Source organism: Chroicocephalus ridibundus, chromosome 2 (assembly GCF_963924245.1).
Source record: "Chroicocephalus ridibundus chromosome 2, bChrRid1.1, whole genome shotgun sequence".
Taxonomy (NCBI): domain Eukaryota; kingdom Metazoa; phylum Chordata; class Aves; order Charadriiformes; family Laridae; genus Chroicocephalus; species Chroicocephalus ridibundus.
This window is the reverse complement of record NC_086285.1, coordinates 147,117,974-147,139,427: the sequence shown is the minus strand read 5'-3', so window position 1 is coordinate 147,139,427 and position 21,454 is coordinate 147,117,974. Positions and strand designations below refer to the sequence as shown.

The 21,454-nt window shown below is 42.3% G+C and overlaps 1 protein-coding gene across 3 annotated transcripts in view; it reads right to left on the bottom strand.

The window, feature by feature from the left end:
* Positions 1 to 1,382: 1,382 nt before the first annotated feature.
* Positions 1,383 to 21,454, bottom strand: part of BAALC (BAALC binder of MAP3K1 and KLF4) — a 40,314-nt gene continuing 20,242 nt past the window's right edge. Inside the window, exon 4 of one of the 3 annotated variants that reach the window (XM_063327318.1) lies at positions 1,383 to 1,791. In XM_063327318.1, coding sequence (XP_063183388.1) covers positions 1,756 to 1,791 — 36 coding nt within the window. In that variant the 3' untranslated portion in view covers positions 1,383 to 1,755. The other 2 variants (XM_063327317.1, XM_063327319.1) reach the window with 2 other exon arrangements.

Below are 21,454 nucleotides of genomic sequence, written 5' to 3'. Positions count from 1 at the left end.
ATCTTCTTCCCTGAACAAAGTATGACCTATTTAGAAAAGTCCTTCAAAATATTATGGCTGTGTGGGTTGTGGCACCCACACATAAGAATATTTTGATTTCCTTTATGCTAGAAGGAACTTATCTTTCATTTGTCTGTAAATGACAACACTGTGCCTTCATAGTGTTGCTTTAATAAAACAGTGATTATGCTAATAGTATTCCTTTCCCAACAGGTTACCTCACCTAGCCTTGGATATTAAGCACAATGTAAACTAAACAGCTTGTAAAGAGTAAACTTTCCTAAGAATGATCAAGGATATTTCATTCCTTGTGGACTTTTAAGAGCCACCTTCACTCCTGATAAAGCTGCAGCCTGTCTTCTTGGGTGACAGTAGCAGTAGCAGCGATGGTGAGTGTTTTTCTTGACAGAGCCCCTCTTATCTTTTGTTTCTGCAGCTGAGGCTGTACTTACTTTGGACAAGGTCGCAGAGGCTGGGGGAAAGGAAATGTGTGCTACAGGGCATGAGTCATTTCCAATGGAAAAGACTTATACCAACCAAGCACTCTGTAAGAGTGCAGGTACAGGTGACACTGACTGCAAAACAGAAAGTCCTGACTTAATGGCCTATGTTGTAGCTTTGTTCTTCATTCCCTTCAAAACACTGGTGCTTTAACTTGACTTGAACTGTCCCTGTCAATACGATGCGCAATTAGCAAAGCAGGATTGACTTTACGCACATTTCAAATGTTGCTTTTAAAGTTGGTAGTTCAAGATATTTGTTGAAACATGAGGATGCCAGGGATACAAGAAAACAATAGTTTTGGAAGCTCAGGCGCCAGCTACTACAAGGTGTTTCCAAAGGTACTAATCAACATGTTAAGGGCAGACTAATGAGAATCCACAGCCCTGTTCCAGGGCACTGGTAATTACACCCATCCCATACGCAGCTAATGCATACTGTCTTCCCCATCATAACTATCCTGTGCTGCTGACTTCCTGAGTTCTAGGGAACTATGTAACAGAGTACTTTGTACAAAAAACCAAATATATCCTCCCAACGTCTACTCCCAGTGGGTTTTCTGGAGTGTCAGATTCACTATTTGCTAAACTGTGAAGGAAGAAGTTCAGATAGGAAGTACATTTTTTTGGTTTTCATTGCTTCACAGTCTCCTGTTCATCTTTAATAGCATTTCTTTGAAATTCTATGGAGTAAAACTACTGTTAATGCATAAGAATTAAGTAGAAAATATCATGATCACTGTATCCATCGTTTTTACAAATAGAACAGCAAGTTGTTTTCTGTCAATTTTTTGTCACTATTTATGATAACAGTAAAATTATTAGAATCTTATGTTTTAATACTCAGAAATAATTAATGGATATGCTTTTCCTAAGCATCTTCACAGGTGCTCCCAAGCTATTACAAAGCGTAAACAACATGCAGAATACTAAATATGTTTTCAGCTGAGACAAACAATTCTGCCCAAGATCAATGCAGAATACAAAAATGAGTCACACTTTCCATCTTAGGGTAACTGTAACCACATAACAACTAATTTCTCAGGTTAATAAATTCTGATGCACTCCAGGACTTGTGTCAGCATTACTGTTTAAAACTAGGATTTGCAAAATAGGCTTATGGAACCAGTTATACCACGTCCTGGGAGATAGCGCTGACCACTGTTAAGATTTACAAATTATATAAGCCTCATTTTCTTAGTCTCCTTCCGTGTCTTTCATCCTTGCTGTTTAGGGTCAGCCATCATATCACCAGTCAATGTCTGGAAATGAAGGCTGTCCATCCAGGAACCTGTAGTCAGAAAGATTATGGAGCCAACTGTGTGAGTGTGAAAGCATCTCAAATACAAATTATGTCAGAAAAATGAAATGTGAAATATTGTTCAACAAAAAAAATAAAAATAGGCAAAGCCAATAACAAATGAAAAAGGAAAGGCTTAAGGATGTGTCAGTAGTAATCGCAGTAGGTCATAAAAAGAAAAAAAGGCTTCATTAGCAAGGAATTGATTCTAAGCACAAAAATACATTTTCTTGACTACATCTAGTTAGCATTCAAATTTGTCTTCTCACCTGGCATAGCAGAGTTTCAGTAATTCACAGATATTGTCAGCCATGACTGACAGACAGTTTGAGAGAAGGGGCTAACCACTACTCTGTTACGTACTTTTACATGATTTTTGTAACAAACCGTACTGGTTCCATGTTTGTGCCTTCATTTTCTTTCTTGGACTTTCTTCCATGGGGAAAGAGGAAGCCAAAAAGTAAAGCTTCAAATAGAGAAGGGAGGCCAGGGGGCAAGTGGGAAGGGACAGAGGGAAGGACTTCTCCGAGGCAGTGAGAAGCAGAGGAGAAAGGCCAGGAGGCTCTTTGCCTCTCTGAGCAGGGTGGACAGGGGGCTGGGTGGGAGTTTACTTGCTGTATGGGGATGGAACACATCAAGCTTAGCTCTGGGCTAAGGATCTTATGAAGCATCCAGAATCACAAAGCAAAGCAAAAATGTGTCATATAAGCAATAAGAAAAGAGAACCCTGAGATGCAAGGTGGGATTTATGTGTGTCTGTGACACAGGGATCCTAACGTGCCTTTCTCAGAGCACTGGTTCATGAAGGCCTGTGGTCTTGGTTTCCAAAGTGGGAACATAGCTGAGAAATATCCATCAAGCCTTCCCTCTTTACAAAGGGAAAGTGGAAAGCACTCATACAGTTGTTTCCTGGATCCTAGAGAGCTTCTGTGAGGCAGAGACATATAGGCTTCATAGGAGACTTCTCTGGCCTTCCTTGCCAACAGCAGCCTAAGCATCACAGTTGCCTTGCCCTCAGAGGACCCAAACTACCCTCAAATGATAGGGATGCCCATGTCTCCTTCCATGGAGGCACTCATCTACATTGGTGTGATGTTCCTGTCCCACACAGAGCAGATCCTCACAGTAGCAGAGGACAATGACTTAGCAATGGCGAAATGTTCATTGTCAGTTTTAACTGCCTCAGGGCTTTAATTTTAGTCCTGCAATGCTTTAAGTTGCATTTATTCCTGTGCTGAGCCATCCGGGCACAAATGACTATGGTGAGCCCCATACCACCGGTGCTCACCGCATGCACTGGTGATCCTTTACTTAAACTTTCAGGCAGTTCAAGCACCGTCTGAGAGGTTCAACTGGGATCACGATATGCTAAAAGTACACATTCTCCTGGAACACATTTTTTAATGGTTGCATTAGGGATAAGTTTGGGATGAGGTTCTATGTCTGTTCCAACTTTACAGTGGTACCATTCTGTAGGACCAATGACTTTTTATGGTGAAAAGTGAAGATAAGCAACACAATCCCAGCATAGTGGTAGAGGCCGTAGGTCTACCGAGCATCTAGAGGGAGAGGCTGATCATGGCTGGTCACCGATACAGACCTAAAGATACCGACACCGCTTAGGGACTAGGCCAACTGAGCAGTCCAAGTCTCTAAAAAAGGGAGCAGGGACATCTAGGGTTGGCAGCACTGTTTACAGAGGTCAGAAAGAGTACCGTAACACAGCATCTGGGACCTTTTCAGAATGTCAGTAGAGCAAAATGGATAGACAAGACCAAAATCCGTTTAACTCACTCAACTCAATTTCTACTGGAAATGCAATTGGAGTAATGTAGCTAGGATTTTTCAGCCTTGCCCTTGGATTCATAAATCCAATTTTACTGTCTCTTCTTGATGCATCAAATGTCATAACAGCTAGCAAGAACTGAAAATAAGTATCTAGGAACTTCCTTCACCACTCCAGAACAGTTATTTGCTCCTGCACAAAGGGACTGAAAATAAATTCAAATCAGTAATAACAGACAAAGGTAGTGGTTTGTTTCTGTTCTCCTCTTTGTACTTGCATTATATGAACATGTGTCTCATTTTATTTTGCACCAAATTAATTCATCTTCCTTCTCAAAAGTCAGGTGAAGGTATTTAAACAAGTGTTGTGGAGTATTTTATACTAAAACCAGATACTAACATTTTTAATAGAAGTCAACAAATTCTGTTATCATATAAAAATTTTAATGTATTCATTGATTTACACTGATATAACTAGCATCAGGATTTAATCCAATGGACTGACATTTCCATAATTCCGTAATTCATGTATTTCCCTCATTCTGTTCTCCTCTGTTTTGGCCTGTTTTGGCAAGATATTGCCTGTTTTGGCAAGATATACATCTTTCTGCATCTGTGCCAATTGCTTTGTGTCTTTTCTTGAGCCACTAATGAATCCAAGGTTTCTACACTCCTGTGAGTAAAGAGAATAGTTCATCTAAGCTTTTGTCCAAGCTCTGTGTGAACTGTGTGAGTGAAACTGTCGAATGCCAGGAAAGAATTCTCAATTTTCTACCAATTTGGAAGAATCTAAAGCTGCTTTAGGACCTCTGGCTGTGTCAGTTCAAGTGCTGGCTTTAACCTGTTTCTGAATTTGAAAATAATAAACAGGGAAGAAAAGCAAACCTGCATTACTGGAGCTTTCTACTTTCATACTAATTCGTGGTAAAGCAACATGGTTTCTTCTGGATTATAGGCTATTGCGGGAGAACAGCAGCAGCATAATACATGTTGAATGAATAAAGAAAGAGGCTGTTTTCTCTTGAGAACATGCACAAAAGTAATTTATTTTTATATTATATAAAATTATATAAACAAAAACCTTGGAAAAAATAGAACCCACTGATTTCTGCCCACAGTTCAGTCACCTTCTACCACATTGGCAATATAAAGGGATTGGTGAGAATGTGCAACACACACTCATTTTAAAGCCTTTACGCTAACAAAGTAGACAGTGTGGTATGCAATGGTCTTAGTAGAAGTGAAAATCAATGTCCCTTGAATCAAAACTTGCTTTTGGTAGATGCAACCGAAGTAGTCATTCAATGGAGGAAGAAAGATGTCAGGTAGACCTATCCCCACTGAGTTTTAAACTGATATTTTAGATATATGGAAGAAAATCATAGAGTAGAAACAATTTATACTAAATTGCACTGGTGTGACTAAGCAAAGCTCGAATTTATCTGTCATGTGAAGAAGGAAATCATTCTTTCTTTTGACCTCAAAGACATCCCAAACACCCAGTAAATGTGGAAGGTGCTATTACTTTTCTGGGATTTGGACAGGCAGTCTGAGAGCAGTGTCAAGATATATTGTACTCCTTGTGTCAAAAAAGTGGTCACTTGGGTTTGCTCAAGCAAATCTCCAACGGGTTTTTGAGAGGACAGAAATATATCTAAGAATTCAGTAGTGCTAACTGTTCAAGTATGTGGCATAAACACCATTTGAATTTGAAGAGAAACAGTTCAAAGAACTGAGCAGACAATAAGTCAGGATGTCCTGAGCTAATAAGAAAAAAATCAGTAATTTACCACTGGAGAGGTCCGTAAGGTGATGATAAATGTGATGAATAAGAACCACCAGTACCTCTGCTTAGAGAGCAGCCTTCCACCTGCCCCAAAAGCATCCAAAAGAAAAGCCCTCAGTTATAATACCTATGACAGTGGGCTTCCAGAACACAATGTGCTTGAGACAGTAGGAAAGACTTCTCCATTAATCTACGTGGATAAACACAAGTAATCAAATGCATTTGAGAAGTTACCACTCCTTCCTTCTGAGCGACCAACCTCCCACCTGAGACAAGGTGTCTGACCATCCCTGGGGTAACTTCTTACTGCTTCGCAACATAATTTGTGTCCATAAACCACCAGTGGAAAGTTCTCAGAAGTATGAAAAAGGCAAAATTTGAATCACTGCAGGATCTTCCAAGGAGGACACAGAGACTGTGAGCATGGATCACTTGCTTTTGCCACGAGACGTGCTTAACTCAAAGGGTGCTGAGTCAGAGAAGCAGCGCTGACATGGCCAGGAGAAAGAGCTGAGACAAAACTTTTCAGCAAATGTTGGTCAAAGAAGTGCTGGGAGACCCTAGAGAAATTATCTCCCATTGCTTGCATCCTGCCGTGGCCAGGGCAACCTGACTTTGTATGCTCTATAAATAAACAGGACTACATCAGAGATATCTGGATCTGTCATCAAAACGTCCTTCTAAATCAAATTACGTGAATTGTGCTAGTCACTTTGATCAAAAAGGGGTAACACATAGTCAGTTCTGGAAGGATTAATTTATTGATTTTCCCAGGTATATAATTAAAAGTAACCCAGAGTTTACAAATTTATGAGTGGAGATAAATGAAAAACTTTGCCTTTCATGTGAGAAGTATCATATGAGCTGTCCTTAGCCCAAATTCTGTCCAGATCCAAATTTGGCTATGGGCAGCTGGCAGCTATGCTTCTGAAGGCATCAGGCCTATTGTAGCTTAGCTTCAAAATGTCAAGGTTAGTCCCTCCCAGAGCAGGCTAGCTGCATCCACACTGCATAGCCGGGCAGCTTGGCTTGCCTTGTACCCAGCAGCCTTTCCACCAGCTCACCCCTTGGCCTTTCCTGGTGTGCCGGGTATGGCACTTTCCTGTCCCGTGTATGGCAGTGACTGCTCCAGCAGACTCCTCAAAACTTGTCTGTGTGCTCCCCACACTGACATCCCCTTACCGCAAGAACACACTGCCCACCACTGGCGCGCTCGCCATTGCAACTGCGTTTTGGTGCTTCTGCCACTGTTGTATTGACAGCTCACGTTCATGTCAAAGAAACTTTGATGTTATCTATTGTCTGCCCAATACCTGACTCCTACTGTTGAACAAAGTCTCCCCAAAAGAGCTGAGACATCAATCCTGACAAGTAGAGCAGCCATCCATCCTAGGGGAGCCAGCTTATGGGCAGGCCGTTGCCACAGACATGAACTGCCAGGAGTCACCGGGATTATATTCTTGCTGGTTTCTCTATAGTTCAGAAAAGATCTGTGACCCAGGATAGCAGTGTCCCTGGTGGGACCAGGGTGTACCAGGACCACCAGGGATGACCAAATTCTTGTATAGGGGAGGCATCTCCAACAGTTGATGGAGGCAGCTGGCAGAAGCCTCTGGCAGAGGACAATGCTCTGAAACCTCATCACCTGTAAGACCACTGATTTAAATCTATTTAAGTATGATCATGGTGCAAGTTTTTAAAGCCATCATCCAGATCATTTATCCCTAAGTGCACTGGGTGTGTTTATAAATTAACGACTTAACCAGTGATATTGCCACAGCTAGTGGATACGGAGTGTTGTACGTGTTGTATCTGTGTCTGAATGTGTGTCTTCTGGTGGGTTGTTCTTGTTGTAAAGTGACAGAGCTGGCTCTAAAGCAAGGATGTGGACACAACTAAGCTGTGCTAACAAAACATTAACTAGGTTATCAGAAAGCTACAGCTTTATGGTGATTGAAGGAAAACGGGGTTGTAACAGGACTCCCTGAAAGTACAAGCAGAGGATGACATCAGAGGCCTTCAAGGTGCAAGTGCAGACTGATACTGAAGGTGCCAGGACTCTAAGCGCAAATCACCCATGGTCAATTATTAGTTACTAGAGGAGAACAACCCTGTGGATTGGGTTAAACCTGTTTTAGGGATAACGAAGAGAACTGACAACGAGCCTCCAATGTATAAAATATGCTATGTAAAATATGCTATATATAACAAATTCAGACAAAACATGGAACTACAAACCAATGAGGAAAGAGCAAGTAAGCAGACTGCATTAGAAAATATATAAAATTTCTCCAGACAGACCCAGAGTGAGGAGGAAGAAGCCCTCCAGCATCAGTCATACCCCTCCTGGAGAAGATGAGGTGGAAAACTATGAACATTAACACCATATTCCTCCCAGGCTCCCTCCTTCCTTCTTGGAGCAGACCTGTGCCATTGACCCTGGGACGCAGAGGGGCTGGGCAGGAGGAGGACAGCCCCAGACAGCAGGGTGCATGCTGAGCAGTGAGTCTCCTTCCTGGGAGTGCGCTGGAATAATTGGACAATTTGGATTATCAGTGTTAGTATATCATTGTATAACTGGACTGCTAGGAATTCTTTTATTGGACTCTTAACATTTTTATTAGACTAAGAATAAAGTCTTGGCTATGCATATAAGCTGTGTTTCTTTAGCCCCTGGAAATTGTAGTGACCGTTTAGGCTGGTACTGGAGGACTGGCAGGTAAAATTCAGTACAGCCACCGATGGAGGACGTGGAGAGCCCTTCTGAGAGCTCCATGGCATTTTTGTGAACAGCCCAATGTAGGCCCAAGCCTGCAGTAATGACACAAAATAACAAACTGATTTTACCCAGACTGTGATTTCTGATGCAGTGGGGTAGTACTTGTGACTTGAGCACAGCGACTGCGTAGCTGAAGTGCTGTCCATGTGCACAGGTGGGCAGAAACGATGTGATGAACGAAAGTGGAAAGAGTGGTGTATTGTGGTGAAATGCATGTGAGCAAATGCATGACCCCAGGAGGGCTGAGCTAGGGAAGAAACAAGGAATGTGCGTGGGGTTATTCTGCCTGGAGAAGGGGCATGGAGACATAAATGCTGAGGGCTTGGGCTGTGGTTGTGCTGCCCAGTTGGGTTCCCCAGGAAGCTGATAGGAACCAGCTTTCATGATGTGTGAAAACACCTTTCCCAGAGCAATCAAAGGATTGCTCTGCAGCTCACAGAAGCTGTTCATAAGATGCTGCTGATGCTCTGTGAGAGGTGCCCAGGGGCATAATGCAAGGGCGTCCATGGGTGTGCCAGGCTGGGATGCCGTGGGGTGTTGGAGGTCTTTGCAGGGCAGAGGGAGAGAGACACAGTGTAACCCTGCGAGGAGCAGCTCCTGGGCCAGACTGGTTTTATCGCAGAGGGAACTGCTTGTTTTGTTCCTGTGTTCAGTGGGAGTGAAGACCCACGTGTGCATATGTGCAGTGCAGATGGTCTGGGATCAGCATCCAGGAGCAAGTATTGGCGCTAAGTGACTTGGCAGCGTAGACTCACCTCCTGATGAAAATGCATTTGTAACATGAAATGCCAGTGAGAACTTATTAGAGGGAACTGAAAAATACCTATATAGTGCAGGCTTAAGAAGCTGCTTTCTTACCATACATGCAAGTAATTAATGCATTGTAAGAAAACACAGCATGCAGACAGATAAGCAGCAATGACAGCTATTTCCTACTGAAAAATGTGGCCTAGTATATGTTCTGGAAGTTATTCAGTTGTATTTAGTTATTATTCTTCTAAATTGTCAAAAGATTGCCATGATATCAACCACAGACAAGGGAAATCCTTGTTTGCTAGGTGTGAAAACCCAGCAAGAGTTGTAAAGCACTGCATTCCAGGAGTGGGTGTAAAATACTTGCCTCAGCAATGATTTTAAACATGTTAGTTCATCTGAAAGACGGCTTTGAATTAGAAGCATGAATAATGAATATCATTTGCATAGCACACTGTACCTGTCCATTAATATCGAACTCCCTACTTCCCAAGAGTTCCCAGAGGTGATGGTACTACTTGGGTGGGGTTGTGGCTGGATAATGAATCAATGAGACTTAACTTTGCTCCTCTGCTTGGCAGTTTTGATCACGAGCTTTAGCTTCCCCAGGTCCATGTTTGAATTGGTAAAATTATGCTCTCTGTAATATAATGTGTATAATAATGTGCTGCAAAAATTATGTCATATTAATACTCTGAATGAAGCGTAAAAAGTGTTCGGGGCATGGGGGAGAGAACAAATTTGAGGATAAGGTAGATGGCACAGCACTGCAGAAGGGCTGGTTGAGGGACTTGGGCATGACTCAGCACCTGATGTTTTAGGATCAAATCACAGAATCACAGGATCATGGAATGGTCGGGGTTAGAAGGGACCATCAGAGATCATCTAGTCCAGCCCCCCTGCCAGAGCAGGGTCACCTGGAGCAGGTGGCACAAGAACGCGTCCAGGAGGGTTTTGAATATCTCCGGAGAAGGAGACTCCACCACCTCTCTGGGCAGCCTGTTCCAGTGCTCTGCCACCCTCAAAGTAAAGAAGTTCCTCCTCATGTTCAGATGGAATTTCCTGTGGTCCAGTTTGTGACCACTGCCCCTTGTACTGTCCCTGGGCACCACTGAAAAGAGCCTGGCCCCATCCTCCTGACACCCACCCCTTAAGTATTTATAAGCGTTGGTGAGATCCCCTCTCAGTCTTCTCTTCTCCAGCCTGAACAGCCCCAGGTCTCTCAGCCTGTCCTCATAAGAGAGATGCTCCAGTCCCTCGATCATCTTCGTAGCCCTTTGCTGGACTCTCTCCAGTAGTTCCCCGTCTTTCTTGAGCTGGGGAGCCCAGACCTGGACGCAATCAGCCCTTCAGCCCTTGAGTCAGGCAAGCTGACCATTAAGCCACTTACCACTGGAAAGTGCTATCTGCCTTGCATGAACAAGCGCAATGCTTTTATTTCCTGGTAAGAGCAGACACAAATGACCATAAACACTTTCACGCCTTTTGCATTTGACAGCCCCTCATGCCTGATAAAGAATAGGCTGCTGATTAGCGATGGTGCCTTTTCTTAAGCTGCTTTTTGACTGTGAGCAAATTGTTCTTTCTATCCATGCAATAATGCCCCTGACATATTTCCCTGTATCCAAACATGTGGGTGTTTTGCAAAGGTTAATGAAAATTAAATTAAAGCTGAATAATACTGATTATAATGCAGGAGTGTGCAAGCAAGGCTAATTAATACAACTGGCAGCACAGCTCAGTCCTGACCTGTGACACCACTCTCTTCCTCAACCCTATTTTTTTCCCTTAGCAGGCACCCACAGCAATCTAAACCTGCACGTTTCAAACAGCCTAGCAAGTACAGTTTTACAGAGGCATCCCACTTCTCTCACTCAGGACTTACATGATGTTCAATCCTCCAGAAAGAAAAGAAAAGCTCTTAGATTTTCCCTTCTTCCTTCTTGCTTATGAACATCCTAGTTCTACCATTAAGATTGGTGTATTTCCTACGTTTTAGTGTTTTCTGAGTTTTTCTGTGCAAGGAGCTATTGGAAATAAACTTGTATTTTATCTTGCTGAAGTGGCATATGTCAACAAATGTCTTTTCTGGCAAATCAGCTCACTTTTTGTCCTATATTAATGATCCAATTTTGCCATTAGTTTACTCACAAGCAAGAGAATGGCTTTTAACTCTGGATAATATGCATAGGCTACCTGAGAAAAAATAATCTGAAAATCAGACTGGAGGACTTGAAAACCATGGAATGATAACAGTATAGAACAAGAGGTCTTGCATCCCTGCATCTTAGACCACCGCATCTTATTTCTTTCTGATACCTATTCCACATCCTTCACTGAGAAAATCCAGAAAGGAGGCACCTGGGAAGGCACTAGTGCAACGGGGGATGCTTGGCCTGAGTACACTGAAGGTTTAATTTTGAAACATTGCGGTGTATTGGGTTCTTCAAAATATGAGGCCAAATTTGCCACAGCGGGGAATGAAAATGTAGTGTGGATGCACTGTGTACACAGTGTTGTAGATCACGTAACACCTCCTAAGCTTTAAATTTAGAAATGTAAAGAGAGGAACAGAGTCCATTAAACCCCAACTGCTTTGGGGGCTTTGCTTGCCACAAGCTTCCCCGCTCCGTCACTCCCTGCAGCAACAAGGGCTCTGCTTGCCAGGCACCGTCTGAGCCCCAAATGGGCTCTGACAGGCCTGACTGCTGGACTACGGCTTCCTCGTGTCCCCACATCCATTTTCTTTTTGGCAGATCTGAAAGCCGGTCCTTTGATATTCTGCTTCCTTTTCCACAGGAAACAAACCAGTTGCTGTGTCAGCATCTTGGCCAGGAATCAAAGGGAACAAACTACTTGTCAAACAACACCCGAGGCACAGGCAATGAGGATGGGGATGATATTTCAGCAAGAGTAACCTTTTCTGGCACTAAGGAAAAATATCTTTAAAATTCTGCGTAATTTTGAAAAAAAAAAAATTGCTATGTGTAAATGATATGAGTTTATTTGTATGGCACAGGTTGAACAACACAGCAGGGTATTTTATTAGCTATGCATTCTAGTTGCCTCATACATTTACAACTGCGCTGACTGAACAGGGAGAATAAGCCATGTCCCCTTTACTCTCCCCCCTTCGCTGATTTTCCTGCTGGATGTGAACCAGGCTGCCAGCTGCTAATCCATTGCTGCTGGAGTCCTGGAGACCACGGATCTTTTCAACAGGCAGTGAACAGCTTTGCTGCTAGTGTGGGCCATGCGATTTCTCTAGCAGCAGCTTTGTGCTGCTTTCTGCAGCATTGTACTTGGCTGCTGTTTTTTGCACGCTACTTGGTATTTTTTTTTTTAATCTTTGCACAGGTACTGACTAGAATTTGCCATTATTTCATTGATTTTGTTTTTTCCCCGGTGTCACAGAAAACTCTAAATACCATGGATATATTGCCATTAATGGGGACCCACATGCACAGCCCTCACTAAAGTCTTGTCTCTATTGGTATGTCACTGGAGTATGTACAAAAAAGAGCTTTTTGTCCCTGCTGTGAGTAGCGGCGAGGCCTCCAGGCAGGATCCATTTCTTGCTGTCTCTTGTGGTACTTTTTAATCCTCCTCCCACCTTTGGCTACCTTTGTAGCAGTCACTCATTGCACACCCATTTTACCACATTACAGGAGGGTCTCAAACGCATCAGCAATCATTGGCAATATCTTGTGCAAGAAGAAGGGGATATGGCTATATCAAACATATCAGAAATGCCTAATGCTCTCTGCAGGAAGAAGAGGATATAGCTATATCCTGAAGCCTGAACTGGGACTGACTCTATACATTGTCCCCCTTGGTTTTTGACAGTAGCATTTTTGATAATGCCTTTCTGATGAATATAGCATGTCCTGTAGCCATTCCTCTGGATGCTACCTGAGCACTGAACAGCTTCCCATGATTCAGAAGTAAATGTCTTCTTTGCATGTTTCTATACGCACTTTCTTTATCTATTGCCATGCCATACTTATTTTCTCCAAAATTTCAAAACTTTCCTCACCTGCAGAACACTCCTACATGGCTAACATACAGACACCCTTCTCCTTAGCCAGCTTTTTTTTTCCGCTGTTGATCATACTCAGTTCCCATGTCTTGTCTCAGAGAACACTCCGTGTCCCGTGGGACAAGGACTGTCTCATCCCATGTTCTTACACAGTAATCTCAGTAAATAATCTTCTGGGTGCAACTGGTAAAAACCACAAGAGAGGGAGATGGGCAAATAGCTATCATTACCACCCAAGGAGAAGTGGGACTTTCATTCCCTCTGCATGCCATGCCTGATGAGAGCATGTCATCCCTTTTCCCCACAGTCATTACATTTGGATGAGCCCTGAGTAGTACAAGACTAATACTGTATGGCAAATCCCTTTTTTATTCATGGGTTACCTCAGGGAAGACCTCCTGGGAGAAAAAGAGATTCTAGGAAATTGAGTGGAACTGGGGTTTCTGTGGGTTGTGACAAAACAACACATGAAGTGAAGAATCGAATCAGTTGTCCCTACACCGTACAACAGATAGTCTACTGATCTTAAGAAACTTTCCTAGACAATATGTCAAGCACTTACTCAGTTTTTTTATTTTCTAGCGTTAATATTTCCAATTTCCCCTTAAGTCACAGAATCACAGAATCACAGAATGGTAGGGATTGGAAGGGACCTCTGGAGATCATCTATGCCAACCCCCTGCCAAAGCAGGGTCACCTAGAGCAGGTTGCACAGGAACGCGTCCAGGAGGGTTTTGAATGTCTCCAGAGACAGAGACTCCACCACCAGAAGTCCATTTCTTCTTGTCTTCTTCCCAGCCAATGTAAAGGAAGACCACAAGCATGCTTCCATCAGTGCTCTCACACGGAGCAGGTGGGCTTCCCCGGGCTCTCACAGGGGACTGTGCCTCTGAAGCCACCAATTGCTTTTGCTGGTCTCTTCCCGGCTTTCTTAAAGTGAGGTGCCAGAAATAGTTGAGTGGTTCAGCAAGGACCTTCCCAAGGCTGCGTAATGGGGAAAGATGACCTCAGCGTGTACCAAATTTCCTATTTAGAGAGGCAACTCTGAGGTGGCTCTGTAACTCCCAGTTCTTGGTCTCCTCTTTCCCCTCAATAATACGACATCTTACTAGAGAAAATGTCTCAGATTCCCAATGTCTTCCATTTTAGCCATGACAGCAACCACAAACTCTCCCATTTATAATTACAGAGCTACGATTCCTCTCATTTTGAGTTCATAAGCCCTCTTTGACAAATGCAGCAATTTCTTATGGGGAATGTATGTATTTTAGCTTCTCTGATACGACCACACAGCCCATAAGCCACAGCCTGATGACAGAAATATTCTGATTCCATAAAGAGAGGGAATCATTCATTATACCTTCACAGTCTTTGGTCTTAGCTCTCAAAGATAAATCGACCACAAACACAGGAATGTAAAATGCATGGAGTAATAAACAGACACTTTAAAAATTTTCTTTATTTTAATTTTCAAGTTCTAGGTCAATCTTCAGTAATTTGCAGATAAAATGAGACTACAAAAATGGTCCCGTTAGTCTCGTTTGTATTTAGATAGATTATTCATTATTTCCAAATAAAACAAAGCCTGCTTTTTCAAACACCATTTCTGTGCACAAATTATATAGCTCATTCTTTTCATAAGGCATGTGAAACAGATTTCAGTTCAAAAGTTAAAACTTTTTACACTTGGGTGTCAGAATTAAAACACAAGTAAAAGGTTCGCAAAAAACCATGGCTGAACTGCAGAACAGAAGTACACACTAAAGACATTCCAGTGTACACAGGCAGAGACATGCACACATGAATATATAAGAACATACTAGGAAGATCAAAAATATCGGTTTTCGGTTTGGTATGCGGTCTCAGTCATTTAGCTAACAAGAATGCACGTTTAACCCAGTACTCACATATTGCTTACACAATAATTATACTTTCCTATTTTTTCAGTACAAGATCCTTTCTGTCACACAGTAAAATTGCATGTCTTCCAGTCCATGTCCTACGGTAATGGTGAAATGATGAAATACATTAAGGAAGCAAAAGGGACAACATGAAGGAATACTGAAAGATAAAACTGCACTCAGTCTTTGAGAAGATGAATTTGCCTAATGATGTTTACTGGCAACTGTAAATTCTCTCCTTTATCCGATGTCCACTTTCTTTTGACTGAATACATTTCAGTGGAAGAAAATGTATTTTACATGTATATACACATCAGAGGAAAATCCAAGCTATACATTGTATTGGAATTATGGAAACATGACAAAGTAAGTTTGTTTCTGTTTAAAACCTGAACTTGTGTAAATCATAGAAACTCACCAGATGTTGCCAAATCCTTCCAGCAGAAAGCGTGTTGTTTCAGCGGAGCTGTAGAAATCCTCGGGTGCAACCGAGGGACATCGAACAAATTAATAATCTCTTTTGGGAGAAAATTACATTTCAAAAATCCTGTCATATAAGAAGACAGGGATGTACACAGGTCCTTTATCTAAAAGTCTGTGCCTTCTAACATGGTTATTTTATTTTCTGTATTTGAGCTGTTTATATTTGAAAGATGCTACTCAAAGAACAGACCCTGTGAATATGACCCTTCGCTCCTATGAAGGCCACCTGGAGTGAAGATGTCCAGATGATTCTTTGAGCTTGCTTCTTTCACTAAAACCAGCACAGCAATCTATTTTTAGGACTTTAAATTGTCTTTAGCAGTATAGACTAGATTGTGTCACCCTTAATTATACAGAGTGGTATATTATTTTCTAAACAAATTGGTTGTTTCTACTGGTGGTCGTCTTTAGTAGAAATAAAGTAAAGAAAGCATAAAAATAACGCTATCGATGTACAGAGGCAGTATTCACATCTCCACAATGTGCTCTTAGTTTTATTAAGGTCACTGGAAGCTTATGCATCGAGAACTAAGAAGCCACCTAAAACATAATATAATTTCATTTCAGTTACCACCTACTGAATAAGAACTGTAGCGTGTTACACGAGAAGAGTTTATAAAATTGCTTGTAACTAGGCATGGTTTGTACCACAGAAGTTGGATTCAGTCTTTGAATGCCCTGAAGTTAAGTTTCAGGGTATAAGCACGTTTATGGGATCTTGAAGTGGCTCAGGAAAGTTACCACGAGCAGACAGAAGGGTCACCCAGAGCAGTCAGCCTCCGCCACTCCACGGCTGCCACCCTCAGGGAGGATGGGGTCAACAGAAGCGAGGTCTGTGGTATTGCCCAGATAATTATGTACCAAGGCCATCTCCTGCTAACCAAGCGGTCACATCTCACGCTCTGAATATGAGACTCAAACCCTGCCTCCCTGCTGACATGCAGCGAGGGCTGTTCCTCGTACCGATGCGCTGTGCAGCACTGCAGGCTTGCTTCTGTTGTGTGACCCGAGCCGTCGGATGCATCTGGTCAGCACATCATTACGAAATAATTTCTTAGCTAGTAAATAATCTCACTGCCAGGACTCCTTTGTTTTTGCATCTGCTCACCCTAACATGGTATCCACACAAGGCAACTACCTGTGGAACAGCTTCTTACACAACGAACCTTCCCTTTTCCCTTCCTTCAAAATCCCCTCTACCTTTTCACACATCAGCATCGTTCATCGCTTTCTGTAACTTTCCTGAATCATGTTTTTACACTGCACCCTCTCTGCCAGTAAATCCTTTGAAACAGAAAGGGGTTACAAGTCTGGCACAGACCTGAAATGGTTCGTCTTCTGCTCTATGCAAATAATGCAGAATCCTGAACACGTGCTTTCAATTAGGTCAGTAGACATCCACCAACAATGGCTATCCGTTCCTAAATTAATATGGCTGAGCTGCTACAGCCACTGTTTATTGTTCGAGTGAGTCAAGGCCCTTCCTGTGCTATAACGTTGCCTGCAAGTTGGCGGAGAGCCACAAGTTGGAAGGGCATACGCAGACTGCTGTTGTCTTACCCGCACAACGTTATTTCCAATGTTTTTTAATTCTTCTACGTAAATGTGCAGCACAAGATCACTTACCAGATAACACACGGACCTGCAGAAAGCTTAGCACAAGTTCTTTGTCCATTTTTAGGACATCTAAAAAGAAATATTTGTTATAAATATGCTATTGTACGGAAAAATCTCGCACTGGCTCTGGATTTCAGTTTGCCTGTGTGTTGGAATAATTAATAAACAATTCCCTATTGCATAGACTTGTACTCCAAGGAAAGTATTAAATACTCACACACCTAGCAGCAAGTTATTAAAATGATCCTAATACAGAATAAATTAGGATTTTGTCCCACAATTCTATTTATACTTATTTGCCTATGTGTAAAAAGGACTTCTTGCAGTTCTTACATGGATTTTCTTCCCAATGCCATCTGTTTGGTCTGAACAACTTTTGAATAGTTATCTTAAATGGCCCTCTAAGGATACTTATATATGTCTGGTGGAGGAGGCAAATAAATTTACCTCTTTTATCTTCATAAACATACAAACTCACAGAGACTATATATTATTACTTCTATATTAAGAAATAATATGTTGAACTAATTCCTGGCCTTTACTACACTGAACATTTACATTCCTTTTAGCTGTATATTTATAATAGACATGGAGTACTATGATATAGGATGCTTACAATGCAATTATATAAGTTCTGCACAGCAAATCAACTATATCTGATCAAATAAAGTTAATCTTTGGAGCTGTCATTGGAATACGGTTTTAAGAATTATGGTTATTTTCATGCAATGTTAATGATCACTTTTTTCCAAGTCAGTCTGGGCCTAAACATAATAAAAGAGGCATGTATAAAATTAACTAAGTATCCAGAACCCTACCTGCCATCTAAGAATAGGAACTTCAAGTAAGGCTGATCAATATGAAAGTGACTGTTTTTAAGACGTAAATTTTGCCAATACAGAAAAAAAACCCAAAAAACCCAAACCAAAAACCTAAGTAATTAAAAGACTAATATGTAAAAAGGTTACTATATGACTTAACTACGTATAACCAATATATACAGTTTAAAAGAGATTTAGTGGAAGCCACCTATGTGTCTCTTTCTGAGACCTCTGGATTTGAATTTTATGAAAGCGAGCTCTTTAAATGAACTCTATGGGTTTGAATGTACACACTCGAAACCCCTTGCGACTAAAAATGCAGATTCATTTGTTCATTTCCTGTTTTAATTTGCGATGAACTGTATCTCTCATCATCCAGCCTCATCCTAATAGCAATGCAGAACGGGACACGCACAAGGAGATAACATAGGACTTAGTAAAACTCAAATGGCATGAATTTTGGCGTATGTCTGCACAGTGCCACTGCTTTAGACAAATGACATCTGAACATCCTACAGTGTCTGCAGCTGGTTTCTACAAGACGTGTTTCTGAAGGCACTCAGCAGCAGCTGCCTGCTGTATTCAACATGGAACATCTGGAGATCCTCATATATTCAGCAACTGATGACATTTAAAGTGCAGCGAAGCATTGTCAGGTCCATCCTCACTTGCACTTTGCTTTGTTAATTGACACAAGTCTTTGTTTTCCTTCTGTCGCTTTGTCTGATGCTTTTTGTAACATTAATGGTGACTTCTTTTGTGGACATCTTCTGTGCGTCCCATTTACTCTGTCAAAGTTTTACACAGTACAGTGAGTTCCACACTGACAGCACAAAGAGTCATTTACAGTTACCTCCGAATATATAAAAACAGTTCTGAATAAACAGAAAGACTCCAACATTCTTCACGCAGCACTGTGATGTGGAGGAACTTTCTCATTCAGCATGGACACAAGCTTTTATAACTGCTATAAAGGCTGTGGATACCAGTAGGCTTAGCATCAACCCTCTTGGTTACCATTAGCATCTCTGCACGTGTGTACTCTAAAAGAGGAGCAAATAAATCTGGTTTCAGTCCAGAAGTGGAAATTAGATGTTCCTTTTGATGTCACTGGGAGTTGAGTGTGACTAGCCCAAGACAGAATTTTCTCTACTTTATTTTATATTTCTTAAGTGAAAATACAGTTTCAAAAGAACACTTAGTTCTGCCTGCATATAACACCCAAATACAATATATACCTTTCAGAGCTTCATCAGATTATTTCCAAATATTCAAAAAAGTCAGTCTGCCTGAGGCATGCCAGTGCATCCCTGCTTTAAATTTATCCTTCCCCTTCGCCTAGCCTGTCTGCTTGTTGCCATAAGCAACGCGCTATACTGCGCAGCAAACTGCCTCGGTCTAGCAAAGGACACTCAGAGACACAGAGCTGAGTTAGGTGGGTTTGATTACTGCACTTCCATCGTTTCATGAGACACTTGGTAAGTGTAAAGAATGCCAGGTAAATTAGGCCTCATTTACATGGTAATGATGCCAGATGCAATAATGTCTGGTAAACTTCCACTGATGTGAATGGAAGGTACGTATCGATTTGAGAGCAAAAGCTGATGTTTATTTGCCGGTGTGTATTACTGCAGATTTCCGCAGCCTGAATACACCTGCTCCTTTGGTATCTACCCCCTCTGTGCTCCTGTTCACACAAGGACTCTCCAAAGACTACACGTATCATGAAAATCAAACCAGGTTATTGCCAGTCAGTGACATAAATCTGATGCTACCTTTGCTTTTGGGGTGCTTGACCATTCTGTTGCCTGCACTGGCATTAGGACACCTTTCATCAGCAGCATATTTTACTTTCAAGTTGTTTTGACATGACCTTCATGAGAGGACACTAAAATTTCCCAGACGCGGCCCATGTCCAACCTTTCCCTTTCGACACCACAAATTGTACCCTGTCACGTAACCGCTGGCAGGGGTAAGGCAGTAGGATGCTTTAGAGCTCGATGCCTGAGAAAATGAGAAACAGAGAGGTAAAGCAATTTACCCCCTGCTATCCCACAGGTCGATGGCAGAACCCAAGTCTCCTGAGAGCACTGTGTGCTGCATCGCCTTGTATTCTACAGCATGTGGAGATAAAAAAGTGTAGTCAATGTGAATATTCAGATTAATAAAATGGGCACATTCTGAGGGGAGAGGGGAGGGGAGAAGGAAGAGTCACATTCTCAGCTCTAGGCACCTAAAGTTTAGGTGTCCAAATTGGAAACCTGCTCATCTTACGCTTCCCTAAACAGTCAGTGGAGAAACAGAGATTCGGAACGGCAAACCAGAGCTGGAGCCTGACTTAGATACTACACTTTCACTGTAGGAAAACATATTTCTTTTTTGACTATAAGAAGTCTAAACAAGTTACCTTAATTTCTCAGACACCTGCATTAGATGCACAGAATAACGTAAATGCCCTGCTTATCATCAGACATTTTCTTTGCACTGGGCTGCAACAGCACAGATACATGTCACTGAACGTATCTTAGCCAGAAGCAGGCGGGAAGATGCATTCAAAGCCATGGGCCCCAGGTGAGGAACCCAGACTTCACTGAGTAGTCCCCTTACAGTCAACACTCACCTTATTAATATGTTGTGGGGATTTGCCCACGCTTCCTAGTAAGGCTAAATACAGAAGTAATTTCTCAATTGCTTACAAAATCAGACAAACAATTTTCTCCAACAATATGCCAGGTATACGCTATAATTCTCAAGTGTGGCCAAGTCTTTTTCAAATTGGATTAATAATTATGTTAGTTCTATTCAACCATATCCAACCTGACCAATTAATTTCTCTCTGCGGGCTACTGGCTATGACAGGCATTGATGTTTTTCATTCACAGCAAACCCCTGGCTCTGGATGTCACGCTGCTGTAGAATGCGTCCCTATACATCTGGAGCTGCGGTATCTCATGGAAAGATACAGCAGGATCCATGTCACTGGGGAATGCTTCTGTGCTACAGCAGTACAAAAGATAAAGCAGTGACGGTATAAACAGACACGTAGCAGTGTGTTGTTTGTTAGCAAATGCAAGGTGAGTCACAGGATCACAGAAAGGTTAGAGTTGAAGGGACCTTAAAGACCATCTCGTTCCAACCCCCTGACATGGGCAGGGACACCTCCCACCAGACCAGGCTGCTCAAAGCCCCATCCAGCCTGGCCTTGAACACTTCCAGGGATGGGGCATCCACAGCTTCCCTGGGCAACCTGGGCCAGTGCCTCACCACCCTCACAGTAAGGAATTTCTTCCCAATATCTAATCTAAATCTCCCCTCTTTCAGTTTAAAACGGTTACCCCTCATCCTATCGCTCCAATTCCTTTTTTCATTTGCTTAGTCCCCCTGGGTTTAAATTTGCCTTTCTCAAGGATGTGATTCCCAAGAGGGGACAGTTTCTTATGGGGGGTGTGTAGCAGCTCCACCACACGCCGTGCTGAGAGGTCTTCCCAACTGAGAAACCAAGGAAGCAGTAACCCAGCCGCAGGCTTTGGCTGACTTTGATCTGCAGCAGCTGCTACACAAACAGGGCAGCGGGTGGAAACCTGTGCGAGGCGGGACAGGAGACGTCTGGGCTCTGGTCTAGCCTCAAACCCTTGGGTTTCCATACGTTGTTGTTACCCTGGGTGATCCTTTGACAAAGTGTACAGTCGG